This window comes from Sarcophilus harrisii, chromosome 2 (assembly GCF_902635505.1).
Source record: "Sarcophilus harrisii chromosome 2, mSarHar1.11, whole genome shotgun sequence".
Lineage (NCBI taxonomy): Eukaryota > Metazoa > Chordata > Mammalia > Dasyuromorphia > Dasyuridae > Sarcophilus > Sarcophilus harrisii.
This window is the reverse complement of record NC_045427.1, coordinates 354,489,284-354,511,546: the sequence shown is the minus strand read 5'-3', so window position 1 is coordinate 354,511,546 and position 22,263 is coordinate 354,489,284. Positions and strand designations below refer to the sequence as shown.

Sequence of the window (22,263 nt, the reverse complement as noted above, 5' to 3'; positions counted from 1 at the left end):
AGCTGCTCCCAGGGGTGATTTTTCTATTTTCACAGAACCTTTATTTCCAAGTATATCCCTTTCAGTCACTTACCCAGCAAGTTATCTCCATGAAACAGAGAATAAAAAAGAAAAAGGTGGGAGGAGAGGAGACAAAATATTCTTCATTAAGTTTAACCACACATCCATCAAATTTGACAATATTATACAGTGTTCCAGTCCAGTAATTGCCAACCTCTAGGAAGAAGGGAGGAACAGTCATTTTCTCAACTCCTCTAGAGCCAAACTTGTGGCTACTTCTCAGAATAGATAGTTAATAATTAAGTATAGAATGAATGAATAGATCATAGAATTTTAGAACTGAAAGAGACCTTAGAACCAATGTAATTCAGCTTCCTTCCTTGAAAAAAGGGAAAATTGAGATTTAGAGGAGGAAATGACTTGGTCACATAGTAAGTTAGGGGCTAAACTGGGAATCATTATCATAACACATTAGGTCCCATCTCCTCATTTTGCAGATGGAAAAACTGAGTCCTAAAAAGAGAGACTCCTCAAGTCTTTTTTTTTTTTTTTTTTTTACAAAAAAACATCCTGTAACTATGTGTCCCCTATAATATGCATTTACAATAGATTTTTATGCAAAACTTGACATTTATCATTATTGAATAGTCATAGAGTGAGTTGGTGGTAGAGCCAGGGTTAGAATTTATACATTTTAAGCGAATTAATTTTTAGTCTTGTTAACTTTCCATAACACCTGGGAAAGAGATTTTAAAAATTCAGGCTGAAGTGAGACAAGGAAAGGTAAGATTTTTTATTTTATTTTATTTTACCGAAGGACTTACCATATGCTTTATTTAGTAAAATGTTTCCCTGATGCATTTAAAATAAAGCTAAATTAGAAAAATTTGATTTATGCAAAACTTTCAAGAAGTTAGGTAAAGCCTGTTAAATATGTATTACAAAACTAACTGTGTGACTTTGGGCAAGTCAACCTCTCTGGGCCTCAGTTTCCCTAACCGTAAAATGAGAACTTTGGACTAGAAGGCCATTAAGGTCTCTCCCACCTCTAGCCTGTGAGTTGCTTGTTGCTGAAGATCTTTAATCAGAGGTTATATGACCACTTGTCAGAAGTAGTACAGTGAAGGTTCTTTGACCAGAGAGTTGAATTAGATAAACCTAAAATTCCTTCTTGCATCAATATTCTAAAATTTCATGATGACTCTTTGATCCCTAAGATGGGTTGCCATGTGAAATAATGCTTTCGAATACAAGCAGACACGTATGACTTCAAATATATCACTGATACTTGTTGAAATGGAACTTGTAACTGCAATATGATTCAGGAAGACTGTATCTTATTCAAAAGGAACAGAATAGATAAAAAAGGATTAGCAGAATATGACTGTATTCAATGAGTGTATCAAGCAATCACACTTAAATCATGGATTCATTGAAGTATTGTGTAAGGAAATCCAGGAACCAGAAGCAGAAAGCATTTGGATGAAGACCAGTGGAGAAAGAAATGGCTTGACTTCCCTGGATGCCTCTCTCTCCCTTTCCCTCTCTCTTTCTTTCTTTTTTTCTCCCTCCTCCCCTTCCCCTTCTCGCCTGCTCCATCTCCCTTTTTTTCTCCCCATCTTTCTCTCCCTACCTCCCTCTTCCTCTTCCCCTCTCCCTCCCTCCCCTCTCCCCCTCTCCCCTTCTTCTTCTCCTCCTCCTCCTCTCTCTCCTCTCTTCTCTTCTTCCCTCTCCCCTCTTCTCCCCTCCCCCCTTCTTCTTTCTCTCTCCCTCTCCCTTTCTCCTCTGCTCCATCTCTCTTTTCCTCTCCCCACCTCTTTTTCCATCTCCCTCTCTCCATCAACCTCTATCCTTCCCTCTCTCTCTCTCTTCTTCTCCCCCTCTCCCTTCCCCCTCCCCTCTCTCCCTTTTCCCCCTTCTTTCTCCCCCTCTCCCTCTCCCTCTCCTCTTCTCCCTCTCCTTTTATCCCCTCTCCCCCTCTTCTTCTTCTTCTTCTTCTCTCTCTCTCCCTCTGTCCTCTTCCCCCTCTCCCCTTCCCTTTCCTCCTCTCCTTTCCCCCTCTTTCTTTCTCTCCCCTCTTCCTCTCCCTCTCCTTCCCTCCCCCTCTTCCTCTCCCTTTCCCTCCCTCCCTCTCTCTCTTTTTCTCCTTCCCTACCCCTTTCTTTTTCCTTCTCTCCCTTCCCCCTAAAAGCAAACTAGCTAAACATTTCTCGATTTCCATTAAGTATAATTTCATCTTTCCAAAAGTAGAGAGATAATTCTCTCTTGAACTTTATTCTCAACTACAAGAAAAGCCTACATTTTGAGGTACGAATGATGGAAACTTTGTGGGGGAGGGACAGATTGATTCCATATGATAATATGATGATTCCATATGATCAATTCCATATGATAGAGAAGTCTGACATGTACCATAGATTTTTGAAGAATTCTATTCAAAGAATTCAGAGACAGACTAGAAGGAGAAGTCTCTTACCTTCCCGGAAAATATATTAAAGACAACAGACAACCTCTTGAAATTTATTCATTTGTGCAGAAATGATATTACCAGAAGGAACTTAAAAAAACATTGCCAACAATCAGTCAGTGTTGGGTAAGAAGCTGAAAACCATCAGGGCACAGGTTATATTTTCTTAACTGTTGCCCACTGAAGATAAGGACTGGAGAAGAGAAAAGCTAATTAGAGAAGTGAACAGCTGGCTAAGAACATGATGTCTGGTAATGGGATTTGGATTTCTAGACCATGGCATAAAATATATGAATGACAGATTCCTGGCCAGAGATGGAGTAAACTAAATAAAGACTGGTAAGAATGTATGTCATATGATTTTCAAGTCTAATTAAAAGGGCTTTTAAACTAAAAGAAATAGGGGAAAGAGAAATGCCTGTGTATACCCCCATATTAGAAACCACAGGGAGTAGGTACAGTAAAGGCAAAAGAATAGCAGCTGAGACACCCAGAAGTTCATAAGAGAGAAAATCCAAGAAAGGAATCAATAGGAAAACCCATTGTCTCAATTTAGGCAACAAGCAAAAACTAAAGGTCCTATTCCAAAGAGGGAAATTTGGCTTCATAGGTAATCACTAGGACTTGTCAACATTAACGAGGCAAATTCAGTAATAACAAATGTCAGGTCTTGCATTTTGGTACCAAAAATATTGCAGAAGCATTTTATGGGGGACACATAGTAATAGATCTGAGGAGTTTATTAGACTATGAGATCAATATGAGTCAGCAATGTGATATGGAAGCCATTCTAGCACTATGGAGATGATAATCCTCTGTACTCTGCTCTTATGAGACTTCATCTAGAATTTTGTATATGGGTCTAATCATTATAGTTGATGAAGGATCCTGATAAACTGGATAGTTTCCAGAAGAGATTAACCAGGATGGTGAAGAGACTATCATGAGCATCATTTGAAGGAACTCCGAGTGTTTATTCTAGAGAAGAGATGATTCAAAGTGAGTGGGACATGGTATCTGTACTCAATATTCTTTCATTTAAAAAAAATTTAAGTTTCAGGAGCAACTAATAGAGCATTGGTCCTGAAGTCAGAAGGACCTGAGTTCAAATCCAGCCTGACTTTTGGCACATTGTGTGACACTGGGCAAGTCACTTAATCCTGATTGCCTCAGAAAAAAAGATTAATTTTCCAGTGAACAATATTTTTTCCCTCTCTCTACCATTCCTGAAAAAGAAAAAAAAATTATATCTAACAGACATGGATTGGCCATCTTCAAAAAATATATATTTGAGTCTTTACTCTGAGTTCACCTTTCTGTCAGCAGAATTTGCTTTGTCAGCATGCTTCATTATTAATCTTCTGGAGTCTTGGTTGTTAATTGTGTTGATCTGAATTCTTGAATCTTTCACAGTTGTCTTTAAATTGCTTTTATAAATTGCATTTATTTATTTTGTTCACCTGGTTCTAATATTTTACTTTGGATCAATTTATCCAAGTCTTCCTGGGTTTCACTGAAACAATCCCTTTCCTCATTTTAAAAAATATTCATGTTTAAAATTTTTGAATTCTTTTTTTATTAAAGCTTTTTATTTACAAAACATATGCATGGGTAAATTTATTTTTAAGATTTTGAAATTGTTTTATTGAGCATCACTGGCTCAGTTCTTGCAAGATCACAACCTCTCATGTTTCTGGCTCAATTTTTTTTTTTAATTATACAAAACGTATGCATGGGTAATTTTTCAAAACTGACCCTTACAAAAACTTCTGTTTCAACTTTTCCCTTCCTTTCCTCCACCCCCTCCTCTAGATGGCAGGTAAGTCACATGGGTAATTTTTCAACATTGACCTTTGCAAAATCTTTTGTTTCAAATTTTTCCCTCCTTCTCCTCACCCTTTCCCCTAGCAGGCAAGTAGTCCAATACATGTTAAATATGTTAAATCCAATATATGTATACATATTTATATAGTGAACTTGCTGCACAAGAAAAATCAGATCAAGAAGGAAGAAATAAAAACAGAAAGAAAACACAAAGCAAGCAAATAACAATAGGGTGAAAATGCTATGTTGTGTTCCACACTCAGTTTCCACGGTTCTCTCTCTGGGTGTAGATGACTCTCTTCATCACTGCACAAGTGGCAATGGTTTGAATCATCTCATTATTGAAGAGAGCCACATCTATCAGAATTATTTTATATTCTTGTTGTTGTGTATAATGACCTTCTGGTTCTGCTCATTTCACTCAGCATCAATTCATGTAAGTCTATCCAGGCTTTTCTGAAATCCTCCTGCTGGTCGTTTCTTACCGAATAATAATATTCCATAATATCCATATATCATAATTTATTCAGCCATTCTCCAACTGATGGGCATCCACTCGCTTTCCAGTTTCTGGCCACTACAAAAGGGCTGCCACAAACATTCTTGCACATACAGGTCCCTTTCCCTTATTTAAGATCTCTTTGGGATATAAGCCAGTAGTAACACTGCTGGATCAAAGGGTATGCACAGTTTGATAATTTTTTGAGCATAGTTCCGAACTGCTCTCCAGAATGGCAGATACATGATAGTGGGAATTCCTTTGGTATATAGATTGGATTAGAAGTCTTCTGAAGTTCTTTCTAGCTCTTAATGTCTATGTGTAAATAGATAGAAGTTTTCATTTAAGTCAGCCAACAGTGATATGTAGGAATCTCCTCTGAAGAAAAAAGTGAATTGTTTAGAGACTGACACAAATTTTCAGAAAAGGCATTAACCAACTCAGGTTTTTAAGATATGTTTTGTTGTGAAGCCTTCTGTCTTTGTATAATTTATTTCAACTGCTCTTCCCTTAAATCCCATCTTATAACAAAGAAAAATCAATTTGGCAAAAAAATTTAATTACACTGACCAGACCTGACAACATACATGACATTCTGTTTAAGCTATGTTTTTGGAATTTGGAAAGCCTCTGGTTTGTGAGAGATGTGTTTTGCTAGTTCTTCTTTAGGATTTTCGTTGCTTTTTTCCAAACCAACTAATATTTTTAAAGAACATATAAAGAAGATGGAATCAAGTTTAGGTAGAGAAGATGAATATTAGGGTTCATATAAGAGTAACATTGTCAAATATAGGGAGGCTCAGAATGAGATGAAGTTGATAATGAATGCTAAAGACACAAGGAAAGAGGAATGTATATGAAGCATTTAAAAAATTCTCAGAAAAAGATGATTAAAAAAATGAACGATTCATTGCTCAGGGTGGATGGGACAGTGATAATGGATATTGAAGAAGAAAGCAGAACTAAACTCATTTTGCTTGTTTTCTCAATTTGAAAAAAAACAAGACCTATTTCTCAGTTTTGATTTGTGTGTGATATAGATGAAAGACTGATTTCATTGGTTTAGAGACTAGGATACTTGATCTGCCAATGAAGAATGCCAGCTTCTCTGCAATATAGTGTCACTGGTATAATTGAGAATTTAAGCAACTTGCCAGATCACACAACTAGTATGTGTCAGAGGCAGGACTTCAACCCAGTTCTTTTTCTTTTCTAGGGAGAATTCTGTTTAGATCATAAATGAACAAGAAAGGCTAAAAGTTAATTAAAACCAAAGATAAATAAACAGATAAAAGAGTAAATTTCAGTGACAAGACTTAGTGAACTAAGTCCTAGGGTTCTGAAGAACTGGCAGATGCAATTGCTGGGCAGTTTACAATGATCTTTGAAAGAGTGTAGAAAGGGGTAAGTATTAGGAATGAAGACGTATATGTGAGATAATTTCCCCAAAAGAATGGGAGGGAATAAGCTAATTATACCGGTATGCTTGGCTTCAAGTATTAGTAAAATTCTAGAACAATTTTTAAAGTAATAATGACCATCTCAGAAAATAAGCTACGAGTACAATGATACAAAGGTCACCATAATTTTATGAAGAACATAATACACTGACCTCATGTCCTTTTATGGTCAGTGTTAGCAAACTGGCAAATTGGGACAATGCCATAGATAACAGTTTAACTAAGTGAGTTTATTATTTTTTCCAATAATATTTTATTTTCCCAAATACATGTGAAGATAGTTTTCAACATTTATTTTTACAAAACTTTGTGTTATAAATTTTTCTTTCTTTTTCCCTTAAGCACTCCCTTCCTAAGAGAGCAAGTAATGTGATATAGGTTAAATATGTGCAATTCTTTTAAACAAATTTCCATGTTGTCATGTTGGGCAAGAAGAATCAGGCCAAAAGAAAAAAAAGCACAAAAAAGAAAAAACAAATAAAAAAGATGAAAATACTATGCTTTGATCCATAGTTCTCTCTCTGGGGATGATTGGCAATTGGAACTGCCTTGAATCACACATTGTTGACAAGAGCCAAGTCCATCACAGTTGATCATCACATAATCTTGCATATAATGTTCTCCTGGTTCTGCTCACTTCACTCAGCCTCAGTTTATGTAGACCTTTCCAGGCTAACCAACTCAGTTTGGCTAACAAAGCATTTGCCAGAGATGCAGGCTGACCCCACTCCATAACGCCACATGCTCATTTGACTGACTGGAAGAGTTTGTCATCAGTGTTTCATTATCATTTAAAGGAAGGCCTCTAAATGGAGTTCCCCTGGAATCTGTGCTGGGCTTCATGCTGTTATTTAATTATTTTATTATGACTTGGAAATAGCCGTAGCTGGTATGCTTGCCTGTCAAATATGTAGATATCACAAAACTGGGAGGGAGCACATATGGGGTGACAGGTCCCCAAAACAAATTGAAAGGTGAAATGAAAATCAGTAGAATTAAACATAAGATCTACCATGTGGGTTAAAAAAAAAATCAACTTTACTGGAATATCTGGATTTTTTTTGTAGATTACAAGCTTACTGGGGCTCCAAACTGTTGAAGGTTAGGCCCATTAATAGAAACAAGGTATTTATATAGATTGTGGAGCTCTCCCCTGGTTCAGTCCACATCATACTTAGATGTGTGGTTCTGGGTACCATTCTTGAGGATACTGACATTGGGAGTTTGTCCAGAGGAGGCAGCTAGTGTGGAAAAGGGGCTAGAGAGCTTTGAGATCTATTCATATCCACATGCAGCTAGTGAAGATTGGAACAAGGAGCTGGACGTGTTTAGCCTGGAGAAAACTTTGAGGGAACATGGGAGCTGTCTTCAAGTTTTTGAAGAACTCTCATGGAAAAGAGGGATAAGACTTGTTTTTCTGCTCCCAAAAGATTTGAATTCAGAGCAATGGGCATGGGGGAGGGATAGTTGCAGAAGGTTAAATTTAAGTTTGATTGAATGAAAAAGTTCTTACCAATTAGACTTGTCCAGAAGTGAAATTGGTTGCCTTAGGATGCAATGGCTTTCCTCTCACCTAGGGTTGCTGGGATTTATGATGACTTCAGGCATTCCTTTACAATTTATTCTGTGAAACTCTGAAATCTGCCCTCCTCTCTCCCAAAAGAGTCATTCCTAAAGTGATTTGAGCAAAGATAGCAGCTTTATGAAAATCAATTTGAGATGGGCCAAGGTATAAGAGACGTTTGGAAATATGTGTTGGTTAGAAACAAACAAACCTGTCTCAGTAATCAGTCCAGCCTTATGCGAGAGAATCATCGTGAGGCAAGTCAAGACATATGGGAAGAAGGTGGGGGAAGTAGGTCAATAATAAGCTCTCCCTGTCCATAAACCAGAGCTCTTCAGGGCACAGAAGCAGACAGGGAGCCCAAGTTTTATCCTCACTATTCTACAGATGAAGAAACTGAGTCTCAGAGCAATTAAATTAGTGCCCAGTGCCATGCGGCTAATAAAGATAGTACCGAACTGGGAATCCCTCCTGATTCCAATTCAGGTCCCCTTTTGTTTGTGCCACATTATCCTTTGTGCAGCAAAAGGTGTCATGATTGTAGAATATGGAATGTCAGAACTGAGCAGAGAATACCAGAAGAAGAAAATGTCCTAGATCAGGATTTCTTAGTCCAGGGTCATGAACTTGATTTTAAAAATGATTTGATCAGTGTATTGTAGTATAATTGGTTTCCTTTGCAAGCCTATATATTTTGTTTTATTATGCATTTAAAAACTACCAGAGAAGTCCAGGACACAAAAAACATAAAAAATCCTTGAACTAGAATCACAGAACATGGAATAATTGATGTAGGAAGAGCTTGGGAGGTCATTTAGGTCAATTGCCTTACTTTATACTGTCTAGGAGCAAAAACACCATTTAGGTAGTTTCTGATCGTATTTCTCAGGTGAAAAATAAAAGTCTGCTTATGGCTCCTCAATTAAATAAATTGTCCCTAGAATGTGATACTTCCTAAGGTTCAAGTGGGCTAAGGGATTAAAAGGACTGTTTATTGGGGCTGGCAGCTCTGGCCACCCAGGCGAGAGATCTGACTTCTCTGGGGGCCAACCTAGGGAGCTCGCACCGTTCTGCTGATGAATATTTCTGTGTTCCTACGTGTGGATTTATGGCTCATAAAAATATGTGCTGTCAGACTGAGCCCTGCAGAGCTTATCTGAGGTCGTTCAGCAGCAGCGGGCCTGTCCCCCTCCAGGTTATTTTAATCACCGGGTTTTGTTGGGGGAGTGAGCGCTTCTGTTCTCAAAGGAGATATCAGTTTATAAATATGTCACCCTGGTAGCTGATGAGCTTAACAAACAGGGACACAAGGGTGAATGATCCGAGATGTAGAACTGGGAGGGTCCTTGGAGGTCACTGCGTTGCAGTCCTACAATTTGGAGCTGTGGAGTCAAGGGCCCAGGAAGGAGGAATGTCTTGTTCAATGTCACACAGGCCTTCCAACTTCAAGTCCAACCCTTGTTCTCCTCTGCTGAGTATCTGTCGAGGTCTAAGGAAGCAAGGGAATTCTAAAGAAGGGAACTTATTCCTAGTGGAGAAAATGGTCTTTAACATCAGGAGATATGTGTTTTGTACTGACTTTCATGCTTACTGGCTATGTGATTCTGGGTAAGTAACTTCCCTTGCTCAGCATTGGCTTCTTATTTATAAAATGTGAACCAACCAATCAATCAGGAAACATAATAATACCCAACCCAACTTACAAGGCTATTACGAGGAGAGTACTTGGTGAGATTTTAAAAATGCTTTGATGATGTAAGGTGTTTTTTTTTTTTTTTTTTTTTTTTTTAATAAAATAATGAAGCTTGTAACTGTTTATACTACTTTGGATTTATGAACTCCTTCATGCAGGCAGTTCCATTGCCAGGAATAATCACAGTTCAATAACAGTAAAATGCTTCCCTTTCTGGGTCAGAGCCAAGACTGGAAGAGGTTCTGAATTTTGTTGGAAGGTATTCTGCTTTGGTCTAATGAACAGGGTTTATTGGACTTGGAGTTAGGAAAACTGTCTTAGATAGTTACTGGATATATTCAGTCTCCCTTCTTCACTTGTAAAATGAGGAGATTGTACCTTTAGCTTTCAGCATAGTGCTTGGCACCTTGTAAGTCTTTACTCTTTATTACTCCCTCTCCACTCAGCTTCTCATCATGGTATTGGTTAATTTACAGAAATAATTATTATCATTAGTAGTGGTATTTAAATACTTAAATGCTTTGTAATTTTCTGAATGTGTTTCGTCCTTCCATGAGTATAGATCATAGCCCCTCCTTTACCCTTAATAAAGTCTCTGCCCCTTCTTTCCCTCCTTCCTCCAATTTCTCCAGTTAGCCAGCTGTCTGGTATCGATCTTCCTTGCTCAATCTAGACTGGTCTTTAAATGGCACACACTGAACTAGAATTCAGAACCTGCTTGGCCAGGTTTGGACAAGACCTGCCTGAACTTGTACTCCATTGGCAGAGCCCAGGGTCCCCTTCTTGCCATATGTGCCAGAGGACAAATTTAATAGAGAATTAATGAGTATATCCCCATGAATACATGATTGCCTCAATAGAAGTACTTCTTCCAGCTATACCTGTTTGACTATTATGCATGACCTTCTCCAGGGGAGTCAACTCAAAGCATATGGAGTTTTTCTCTAGTTTGTTTCATTTTCCCCCTCCCTTCTTTCTCCCCCTTGTCTTCCCCTTCCCCCCACTCCTTCCTTCCCTATTTCTCCCTAACTTTCTCCACCACTCTCTCCAACCTTTCTCCTCCCCTTCCTCCCAGAAGCAATGGGGATTAAGTGATTTTCCCAGGGTCACACAGCTAGTGTCTGAGGAGGCTGGATTTGAACTCAGATCCTCTTTATTCCAGGACTAGTGCTCCATCTACTGACCCATCTAGCTTCCCTTCTCTAGTTCCTTTGACATTTTGTGGATACCAGAGGAGTCTAGGGTTTCCTGTAACTGACTCTCCCCTCCATACATCACTAGCCCATCCCTTTAAAAGTACTAATACTGACTAATATTGAAAGGCAGTGTGCTGTGGTAGAGTTAGGGAACCCTGCTTCTGTCATCACTGGCTGAGGGATCCTGGGCATGCACTTAACTTCTCAGGGCACCGAGCAATTTAAGACCATTATCATCATCATCTTCATTCCCATTTAATGGAGGAGGCTGCTGAGGTCTAGTGGGGACAGATGGGTTGCTCTAGATTGTGTAGCACATTGGTGACTGTGGCAAACACAGAATGTTGATCTTCTAAAAGGTAGTATACAAGCAGCCAGAAAGACAGAATTCAAATACCATGAAGCCACAGTCAGGTTCACACAAGATTTAGCAGCTACTGCTTTTAAGACCTAGAGCATTTGTAATATGTTTTGCTGGATGGCAAAAGAGATAGGATTAACACTAAGAATAACCTGTACAGCAACATTCATTGTGATCTCCCAAAGGGAAAATTAAATATTTACTGAAATAGAGGACTTTTAAGCATTCCTAAAAAGTCTAGAGCTGAATAAGAATATGACATGCAAACACAAAACTCAAAGAGGTGGATATGAGTGAGAGATAAGAATAATAAAAATTCTTATGTGGGGAAAATGATACAGGTGCCCTCTTAAGAACTTCATGATCAAAAGAATAGTTGGAAGGAGACTACTTATACAGAGGTTATGGGTATGAATTATTTTATTGGGATAATCTCAAAAAAAATCAAACAGTGAGAAGAAGGATGCACTGGTGGAGGAAAATAAAGGAAGAATGGGAAAACTTATGAAAAGAGGGATGCAAGGAAGAGTTTTTATGATGGAGAAATATCAACTAATTAATGATTTGAGCATGTAGCTATATAAACAATAAATTTAAAATCTTTAAACTCCCTTAAAAAAATCCCACCAAAACAAGTTAATCTCCTAACTCATAAACTGTTAGTTTTACTCTTTTCTCTTTAGTATGTTCAGTTCTCATGATGATCTCTCTTCTGCTAGGTGAAGGCCTTCCTACAGGCCCCCATGAAGGGGGTGGTGATGGAGACTTTTGGCACAGGCAACGGACCCACCAATCCTGATCTGCTTTGGGAGTTGAAGAAAGCCACAGAGAGGGGAATAGTCATTGTCAATTGTACCCACTGCTTACAGGGTTCTGTGACTTCAAACTACGCAGCTGGCATGGTGAGGGTGGTTTGGTTGGGGTTAGAGTCAAGACTGGTTGTATATCATCTTCTGCTCTGAACCATGTTTTGGGGATTGATCAACTGGCTTAAATGTCTTTGAGTGTGATGTCAAATTATGCTGAGGAAAGAATCTGTTGATATACTCTTGGAACTTGTGGAATGCCAGAATGGGAAAGTCCCTTAAAACCCAGCTTTTTAAACCATGGTTCATGACCTCATTTGGGGGGATGGGTTATGAAATTATGATTTATTATCAGTAAATGTTTTATTTGTTTACTTATTTCATATACCCTTGGAAGCATAAAAATTTCTTTAGTGAAAAGGGGTCCTTAGTGGGAAAAAATTTAGGAAGCTCTGGCTTAGAGCATAGAACATTAGAACAATTTTTAAAAAGTGAAAGTAAGTATATATTACAGTATAAAAGGGAGGCTAGGGCAATGAGGCAGTCTGGAACTCTTGTTTCATGCACTATGTTGATAAAAGCTTGAGTGTTAATACTGAAAATATTTACAGAGGGAAACTTATTTATTTTTTACATACATCCATTTTTCATTTAGAACAGAAAATAAGGAATATTAGATCTCTGAAAGAATTTAGGGATCATTTTCCAGATGAGGAAACTGAGGACCAGAAAGAAGGCTTAGAACTTTGGCTGGAGTTATAATGCATTACTGATGGAATTAGATCCTGGCTTGCCTGACTTTTCCTGGCACACCACAAACGTTATATCACTCGTTCTCTTATCACCCCTGTTCCCCCATAACTCTTTCCTTTTTTCCTCGATAATCCAGAGCCCTCATATTCCCAGTTCGGAGTCGGACTGAATAAGGTGTGCTCACACTTTCTCCAGCATGGCCAGACATTGTTTGGGTGGTGGCTTTCTATATCAGCCATTTGGGCTCAGAGGTGAGCCGCAGAAAGTTTTTAGGGATAGGTGGGTGGGGGAGTGGGATGTTGCTAGTCTTAGGGACCAGGGAAGCCTTACAGAGCACGTGATGTCTTTCTGATCCCTCATCTTCCTTGTTCTCTAAAGGCTCTATCAGGTATTGGTATCGTCCCTGGGTCCGATATGACATCTGAGGCAGCACTGGCCAAACTCTCCTATGTGCTGGGCAGGGATGATCTCGACCTGCAGTACAAGAGCAAGGTAAATATCCTGTTGGGCTGTGAGCTCCCTTCTACATATGTGTTTGTTTACACACATCTGAGAATGGTTGTGTGAATGAATTTGAATGAGCTGCTGTCCATGTGGATATCATTTATGAATGAATAAGTGGATATGTAAGGATCTCAGAGGGGATCTCAAAGTTCAGCACAAATCTGAATAAGAATTCTCTATAATATTCACGACAAGTGGCCATTTAGACTTTTATTATATTATTTATATTTTATTATATTTATATATTATATTTTAATTTTGAGGAGCCCACTGTCTCTTGACAGCATAGTCCACTTTGTTGTAGGGTTGATGATTCAAAGGATTTCCTTTGTGATGAGCTTAAAAATGCCTATCTACAATGTCTCCCTGTTGTTCCTAGTTCTACTCCCTATTATCCCTGTCAGTAGTTAATATTGGCATGGGCATTGTATAAGCATCTACTGTGTGCTAGGCCCTATTCACAATGTGTTTAAGGGGAATATCTGTGTGTCCATGTGTATATTTCTCCTTTTGTTTTTGTTATGTTTGTGCATTTGTAAATATATGAGTTTTGCATAGCTCTCTATTTATTTCTATACAGGAGTGCTTGGGAAGTAGGAAGATAAGCCTTATATAGTAGTTATCACTTGAGCTGAACCTTGAAAAAAGGCACAAATGGACATAGAGGAAAACCTGTGGCAATGCAAGGAAACTGGAGATGTAATTTGTGGATTTTAGTGGTATTAAACCCAATAGGAACAAATGATTTATAACATGTCAGCCAAAAAAGTTAGCACTGGGCATTCTTACGGAGTCCAGAATATAGGATGTGATATTCTCTAATTATGTGATATGGAATAATCTCTAAATATGTGATAAACATAGAGTAAAACAGGTAGGATCTATTTTCTACTGTGATCAGATTGTATCTGGAAAAGTGTGTCCAGTCCTGAATGCCATATTTGGGGGGGGGGCATTTAGTGGGAAAATGAGAGGATTGGATGCCATATCGGGCAGTGGTTAATGGAACTAGGGATGTTTAGCTTAAAAAAGACAAAGTTTGGCAGCCAGGGATGGAAGGTGGTAAAGCATTGTTGTCTTTGAATATCTGAAAGAATATTATGTACAGAAGGATTGTACTTATTCTTCCTGGTTTTTGAGGGCAGAACTAGATTGTTTCAGGAATAAATTTCAACTAGGTAGAAGGACAATTCTAACAGTTAGAAGTGCAAGGAGTTGAGCTCCTTCTGGAGACAAATGACTCTGATAGAAGGTCTTCAAAGTGAGAGTGAATAGGTGGCTCTCAATGAGATATTGGAGGAGCCATTCCAGTTCGACTCTAGGTTAGAAGAGAAATTTCTAATATCCTTTGATTCTAGGGAACATTTTCTCCTCTTCTAGCTACTGACCAAGAACTTGAGGGGAGAGATGACTCCCCTCTCTGAAGATTTCCAGATATCACTTCGGGATAGCAAATTTGTCCAGCTTATTGCCAACCTCCTCTACCTGAACTGCAGCCACGTGAGTGCTCATTTGTGACTGGCCCTACAGCTTTGTGAAACCTGGGGTCCTGACTGACTGTCCTATCCAGCCACTCTAGGAACTGAACAACTGTCACTCTAGGGAAGAAAGCTACTCTCCTCTCTGGCAAGTAAAACTGACATTTACCATTATGGATGTATTCACAATTCACAGTTATTGTGTCAAACAAAAAAGCCAAATATGGAAAATTATATTAAGCAACTTCAAAGAGCAGAACCAGGTTTGATTCTCATTTCTTTCAGCTACTAGCTTTGTGGCTATGTGCATGTTTTTCTCCTTTGAGCCTGTTAGTTTGCTCATCTGTAAAGTGAAGACAATTCTGACTTACATCCTGTTGTCATGATGATCTAATATGGACGTATTCCTTGAAGAACTGTAATGTGCTATATTATTTTTCTGACATCCAGCTCTGACACATGCAAAGCATGCAGCTAGCACTTAATAAGTGTTTGTTGAATGAAATAAAATTGAAATAATAGGATTTTAGAGCTGGAAGAGATCTTAGAAAGAATCAGTATTAGCCCCCTCACCGTATGGTTGAGAAAATGACACAAAGTAAATTAGTGGGGAGAAGGAAAGAGAATAAATCTCACATCTCCAACTCATGGTTTAATTTAAAAAAGAAAAAAAAACCTTCTTAAGCTAAATTGTAAAATAAGCTAATTAAAACAATATAGTTCCTATGAATGTTCTGTCTTTGGGAGAAGTTCTAGTTAAGGCTGAAAGATGACTGGGCAGGAAGAGGAAAGGATTTTTGCCATGGAATTATGGGAGGCTGTCAGAAAGACTTTTTTCCATTCAGAGTAGAATAGGTGAAGGTGATAAGTTGGAATCTATGACACTCTTTCCCTGGTTCGATATTTCTAGTGCCTTAATGTGGGGGGGAAGGTGGGGGGGAAGGTTATTCTAGGTTTTCTCTCCTTTTGCACCATTTTTCCCCTTTAGAAGTAACTGGTTTTTTGAGGTCTTCCACTCCCCCTCATTTTAGTTATTTTTCACTGGTTCCTGCTTATTCTCAATATAAAATCCTTCCTCTCTTATAACAAAGAACACTTAAACAAAACAAATCAACACAATGACCATTCCTAACAACTTGTTCTCTGCCTTTCTACCTTTCTGCCAAGAAGTGGGAAGTCTGCTTTTATCACTATTGGCTAATCCTCTGAAATCATAGTTGTACATTGCCTGGCTCTAGGGCTGGTAGTGGCTTTTCTGTTTTATTTTTATTGAAATAGTTTGTTTTTGCATTACTTTAATTTTTCTTTCTTCTCTCCATAATGGGTTTAATAGAAATATCTTACCTTGCAAGGTTGTTGTATAGATCCAATATTTGTAAAGTACTTAGTGTAGAGCTTGGTGCATATTAGAGACAAAGAAATGCTCACTCCCTTTCCCTTCCTCCCAACACTTTTGAATAAGAATTAAAAATAAAGGGAAAAAGCCATTTAACAAAACTACTTGAAACATCTAATATCTTTCAAAGATATTCTCTTGTATACTATTGTGGTCATAGAGTAAGCCCTCCTGGTTCTGCTCATTGCGCTCTTTCATACAAAAGTCTTCCCAAAGTATCCTGAATTCCCCATTTCTTACCATGTAATAGTATTCCATTCACATAGCATGATTTGTCCAGCCATTTCTGTAGATGATGGATACCCACTTTGTTTCTGGTTTGATTCAGTTATTTTTCCTATCACAAGCTACTGCTATAAATGAATATTTTTGCATATATGGAATCTTTCTTTTACTTTCTTTGCTTCCTTGGAATAGAAACCCTAATTTAGTTTCTCAAACCAGAAAACTGGTTTCCTGAATTGATGAGATATGCATAGTGAGCTAAACCTTAAAAAGAATCTCAGTATGTCTGAGCTGGCAGGGACCTTAAAGATCACTTAATGCATATGAATGTATATGTGTATATATGTGCATGAATATAGATTTCTGTGTATATGTAGGTATGTGTATATATATATGTGTGTGTGTGTGTGTGTATATATATATATATGTGTCTGTGTGTGTGTGTGTGTCCATGCTTAATTGTAGCCTTCTTGGGGGAGGGGGAGGAAGGAAAGGGGAAAAAGAATAAAGTAAAAAGTGTATAACCGAGAACAAAAGAAAACTTACAAAGAATCAAAAGTTGAGCAGCTCTGAACACAATGCATAGTATTTATTTTATAGGCTTTTTTGAAATGGAAATTTATTGCTTTATATTTTGAATTCTCTCATGTTCTGTTGTGTACATGACAACTTTTTTTTTCCCTTTTCCTATTTTATATTAAATTTAAAGTAAATAAATAAAAAACAAATGAGCTAAAAAAGATCACCTAGCCTGATGGTGTCAAATTCAGAACTAGATCTTGAAAGGCTCTTGTTTTCTTAGAAAACTCCAAATTAATATTATCTGTATTGTATTTTTACTTATTTTGTTAAACATGTATCTGATCTGGGCAGCACTGGGCAGAGAGTCTTATTGACTCTCTGATTTAGTCCAGTTCCCCTTTTTTTATAGATGAGGAAACTAAGTTCCATGCTGTGTGTGTGTGTGTCAGTGATATAAGTTGGACTAGAACTCAGGCATCTGAATTTTCCCTGGGATATATAACCCAAAGCTCATCCCACTGTGTCCACTCTACCCCTTCTCTTATCCAGATATTTGAGAAAAAAATATTGCCCATAGAATTTAGAACAAGCAATCTTGAATCTTCTGGATTGTTGGCTCAGTCTTTTGCCCCATTTTTCTTGGGTGGATAAGACTCTTGTCACTGAGCTTTTTTCTTCCTGTACTCTCCCCTTTTGATGATGAATGAATGAATGAATGACAAAAGCATATGAGGTGCTTACTCAGCTCTGAACATTGCTAAGTACTGGGAATACAGATGAAAAATGACAAGTCCTGGTGGTTTTTACCCCACTCATATTTTGAAAAAAAAAAAGGAAACAAACACATTTAGATGAGATGGCTGTTTCTACATTGAGCACTCAGAATCAAAGGAGAAAAGATTTGCTTTTTTGGATAAACTCTGAAGGTTTTAGCAAATCAGTTATCCTTCCTGGCCATCATTTGCTCATCTGAAAAGTGAAGAGTTGGCTTGCTAGCATCACTCACAGGTTTCCTTTTGGCTCCACATCTCTGATCTTTCTATGGGTGCATGTGTGTATTATCCGTATTACCAAAAACATTTTACAAAGTTAATTGACATAGATTCTCTGCAGAAACCTCCTTGCAATTAAAAGTTGTTTCATTTTGTATCCCTAGCACTTAGCACAGCACCTAACACAGAGTAGGTGCTTCATATATGCTTGTTGAACATTTCCCTCACATACACATTTATTTGTTTGTCTATATTAGGTGTCCCCAAGAATCTTTGTACCATGGGGGTGGTGGTGCACTGCCAACAAGGGCTTCCATAGTGCTAATTGATGCTTGCCTATGGTAGATTACCAGATTAAAGGTGCCATTGATGTCCACTGTGTTATTATAGCTTTAGTTATTAGCTACTCTTTAATATCGAGTGGGACTCATGATGCTTTCATTAGCTTTGTAATCAGGGTTGGGTTATGGGAGCTTGATGCAGGTGGCTGAGGATGGTGAGTGGGCAAGAACCTGTGCCAGTCTGTCTTGTGACATCTTATTTCCTGTATTTGCCCCAACATTCCCATAGCAGGCTCTAAGATGTGGCCGGGGAAGTCTCTGACCACATAATTCCAGAACCACAGAATGTCACAGTTGAAAGGCTCCTCCAAGGCCACCTCAGCTAGTCCACCCATAACTGAAAAAAGAATCCTCCTCAGTGCAGTGACTGGGCATCCAGCATCTGCACGAGGATTCTTAGGAGGGAATCAATGCTGCTTCTTAAGGCAGTCATACAGTTTTGGGACAGCTCTAATTGAAAGTCTCTCCTGATATCAAGCTTTAGTTTGCCTCCTTGCAACTTTGAACCATTGCTACTAGTTCTGCTCTTTGTAACTAAGCAAAACAGGTCTGAACCCTCTTTCATTTGCTTTTTAAGTCTTTTTCAAGGCTGCCATATTCCCCCTTAGTCTGCATTTTTTTCAGACAACATACCCCCAGTCATTTCTATCAATTCTCATATGGCATATGTTTAATGGAGACTCTTCACTATTCTTGTTGCATCTGGGGCTTTCAGGAGCCTTAAGGTTAGCAGATGGGATGATGTGGGTTCCTGTTATCATTATTACTTAAAGAGAAACATTACAATGTAGAGGAAAACTCTGCATATGGGATCCAGAAGACTAGGTTTGGAATTCTAGGACCTCTGCTTTCTAACTCTTGCAACTTTGAGCAAATCACTTAATTTCTCTGAGCCTCAGTTTCCCTATATGTAAAAAAGGATAATGAAAATAACTTGCACAAAAAAGCAAATTGTTTTGTAATAAAGATTTTCAGTTTTAGTTACAATCCTCTTATTTTCTTCTCTTCTACTCTATATGGAAACACATCTTGTCTGATGTTGACAAATTTAATAAAAAAAAATAAAATTTTAACATGTCCTTAGATCTTATTGCATGTACCTCATGGGGCTGTTGTGAGAAAAGTTCTAAGGAACCATTAAAGCATGAAAGCATGAGTCAGATTATGCTGTGCAGTTAACAAAATACTTTGCTTTTGCCATCTCATTTGAGCTTTTCTATAACCCTGTGAGGTGGCTTGTACAGAGATGCAATATTGACCAGACTTTCTAACTCGGGAGTCCTAGTCGCAGAGAATGCCAGATTTCTAAGAGTCTAATGGAACTCCTCTACTTTGATCCTCTCATTTTGCAGGTAGAGAAACTAAGGTGCAGAGAGAGGGAGTGTCTTTCCTGAGGTCACAAAGCTGTGTCAGAGATGGGACTCCAGGTTTCAAATGCATTGTCTTTCCACTGTACCATTATTGTATTGTCTTTTTGCTTCTCAAGGGTGCTGATGGAGGGGGTGCTGAACAGTGACTTGGACTGCAATGATCTTTTTGTTCTTAGGACCTTGATGCTGTAAGGGACTCTCTGACTCCTACCTTGGCCTGTGCTGCAGCCCGAATGGGGGACATGGAGACCCTGGAAGCCATCTTCGAACTGGTGAGCCGGCCCTTTGGCCTTCCCAGAACCACAGATAGAACTCATTTTTTCTCCCTATCAAGCTTTTCTCAGGAACTGAGTATGGAGGCACCTTTAGAGGCATAGAGGGTGCTTTGGAAGGATCTGAGAAAGCAACTGGTTTAAATTCTTTTATTATGGAATGAAACTAAGTTCCATGTAGGAAGCAGGGCTTGTTCAAAGTCACACAGCCAATCAGTAGTAGAGTGGGGAATGAGGCCCAGGCCAGGGGTTTTCTCAGCATGTCCTTGTCTTCGATGCAAATGAATTAAGTATCTACTCTTTTTAAGACCCTGAGATCAATCAAGTCAGTCCTTCAATGACTTCAGAATCTGTTAGTGATGGGGAAGCTCACATACACAGACCTTTAAGAAGGTAACTGAGCTTTTGAGGCATCTATAGGATTCTAAATGCCGGATGAGTTGTCTACTAGCCTGTGAGTCCATGAGGTAGAAACTGTCTCATTAGATCATATAATCTGAGATGGTAGAGTTGGAAGAAACTTAGAAGTTTCCCAATGTATGAATATCTTCAATAGTTTTCTTTTGATGGATGGTCTTCCAATTTGCACTTGATATCCCTTCTTTAGTGATCAAGGCTGTCCAAGATGGAATGAACAGCCTTCGGAGACTCCTATGAGACTCTAGCAGAAAAGGAGAGAGAAAGACATGCAGAGAAAGAGACAGCAAGAGACTGAGGGAGACATACACACACACACACACAGACATCATTTGGTATTGTCTTAGAGTTTTCAGTAAAGTCTTTGTTAAGATCCTTTACTGAAGCAAAGAAGGTAGATAGAGATGATATGAAGAGAGAGGAAAAAGTTTAGAATAGATGCCTAGTGAAGCAGGAAACAGAGAAAGATAGGAGAGGAAGAGACAGAGACTTTCTCTTTTTTAGAGAGAAAGAGAAAAATGGAGGGAGGAAGGGAGGGAGAGGGATGGAGGACTGAATTTATCTTTGGAGGTTTTCAGGTAGAGGGTGGTCAACAACAGAGGGGTTAAGCATCCTGAGCCAGATTAAAATGTAATTGGGAAATAATTAATAGAATAAATAAAAATACAATAAAACAATAATATTACATTTTTAAACTAAGTCAATTTGCAGAATGCAGGGATTTTTCTGTATGAGCTAGTGGCCCTGTTTCTGATTAGTGGCCTCTGTTTCCGACGTTTGACATCACTGGTCAACAACCCCAAAGCTGCAGAGAAGGATGAAGACTGAGGAAAGGTTATCAAATTTAGTGATGAAGAGATCATTGGTAACCATGGAGAGAGTAATTTCAGTTGAGTGATGACGTTAGAAGCTTGATCTGGGCCTGTATTTAAGGAATAGGGGAGGAGCCAGTGATTAAAGAGACTGAAAATGAGGGGGAGAGAGGGATGAGAAAAAGGGCAAGTTCTTAGGGAAGATAGGAGGTACCAAGTAGGTGCTATGTAATTTTCAAGAAGGCTCACTTCCTCTTCTAAGACTGGAGCAAAAAAGGAGAGGGAGAGGGAGAAAGAGAGAAAAACAGAGAGAGGTGGAAAGGGAGAGACAGAGACAGAGACACCGAGAGAGACATAATTTAGAATTGTTTTAGAGTTTCCAGTAAAGTCTTTGTTAAGGTCCTTTATTGAAGTAAAGAAGGTAGAGATGATATGAAGAGAGAGGAAAAAGTTTAGAATGGATGCATAGGAAGGTGAAGTAGGCAATCAGGCTAGGAAAAAAAGATTAGCATGCAGCCATGAGGGACCACTGAACTTATAAAACAAATTTGGAGTTGACTTAGTTGTTACATTTTAATGACTCTCTCATGTTCAGTAGAACTATGAGACTCTGATTTTGTGATTTCCAATAATGAGGAGGTCATTACCTTCTAAGGTCAGCTTTTCTCCTGGATATCTCTAATTCTTAATTCTGACTTCTGGGATGAGGAAGAATTAGTTTAATTTCTGTTTGATATTATTCATCTACTTGGCAACAGTGATCATGCCTGATTTAAATCCTCTCTTCTCCCAAAGGTAAACATCCCCAGTGCCTTCATATGCTTCTGGCTTTTGTATATAAGGAGAATAATTAAATGATTATAAAATGAATAAATGGTAGAGATGATGAGAGTTTAGAGGAGAGAACAATTGCAGCATTCAGCAAAGACTTCCTGGAAGAAATAGGCCTTGAAGGATAAATCAGATTTAGAAAAATTTAGAGATTAGGGCGATCATTTGCTATGAATTACCAGGGGAAGTCATATTCATTATTGGGTAGGAAAGCACTGGAATCCCTCAAGCCTCAATCCTGGTCAATTAAGGTTTAGGCAGATCATCTCAACTTTGGCTATAGCAAAGGGACACCTGAAAATCAACATGGTGGGTGCTGAGCTGGAGAGAAGTTTCTAGTCATTTCTTAGCTATCTAAAAGGGCATGGCTGATCTCAAAGCACAGTTAATGCACAGACCATAGATGGAATCATAGGATTTAAAATAGGAAGAGATGATGGATATCATTCAGCTAACCCCTTTTATTTTATATGGAGGGAA

The 22,263-nt window shown here is 38.5% G+C and overlaps 1 protein-coding gene across 2 annotated transcripts in view; it reads left to right on the top strand.

Annotated features, from left to right (window-relative positions):
- ASPG (asparaginase) overlaps window positions 1-22,263 on the top strand; it is a 124,266-nt gene that overhangs the window by 54,999 nt on the left and 47,004 nt on the right. For both annotated transcript variants that reach the window (XM_023504072.2, XM_023504076.2), the window contains exons 8-11: window positions 11,784-11,966; window positions 13,002-13,115; window positions 14,508-14,627; window positions 19,628-19,723. In XM_023504072.2, coding sequence (XP_023359840.1) covers window positions 11,784-11,966; window positions 13,002-13,115; window positions 14,508-14,627; window positions 19,628-19,723 — 513 coding nt within the window. The remainder of the gene's footprint in view (window positions 1-11,783; window positions 11,967-13,001; window positions 13,116-14,507; window positions 14,628-19,627; window positions 19,724-22,263) is intronic.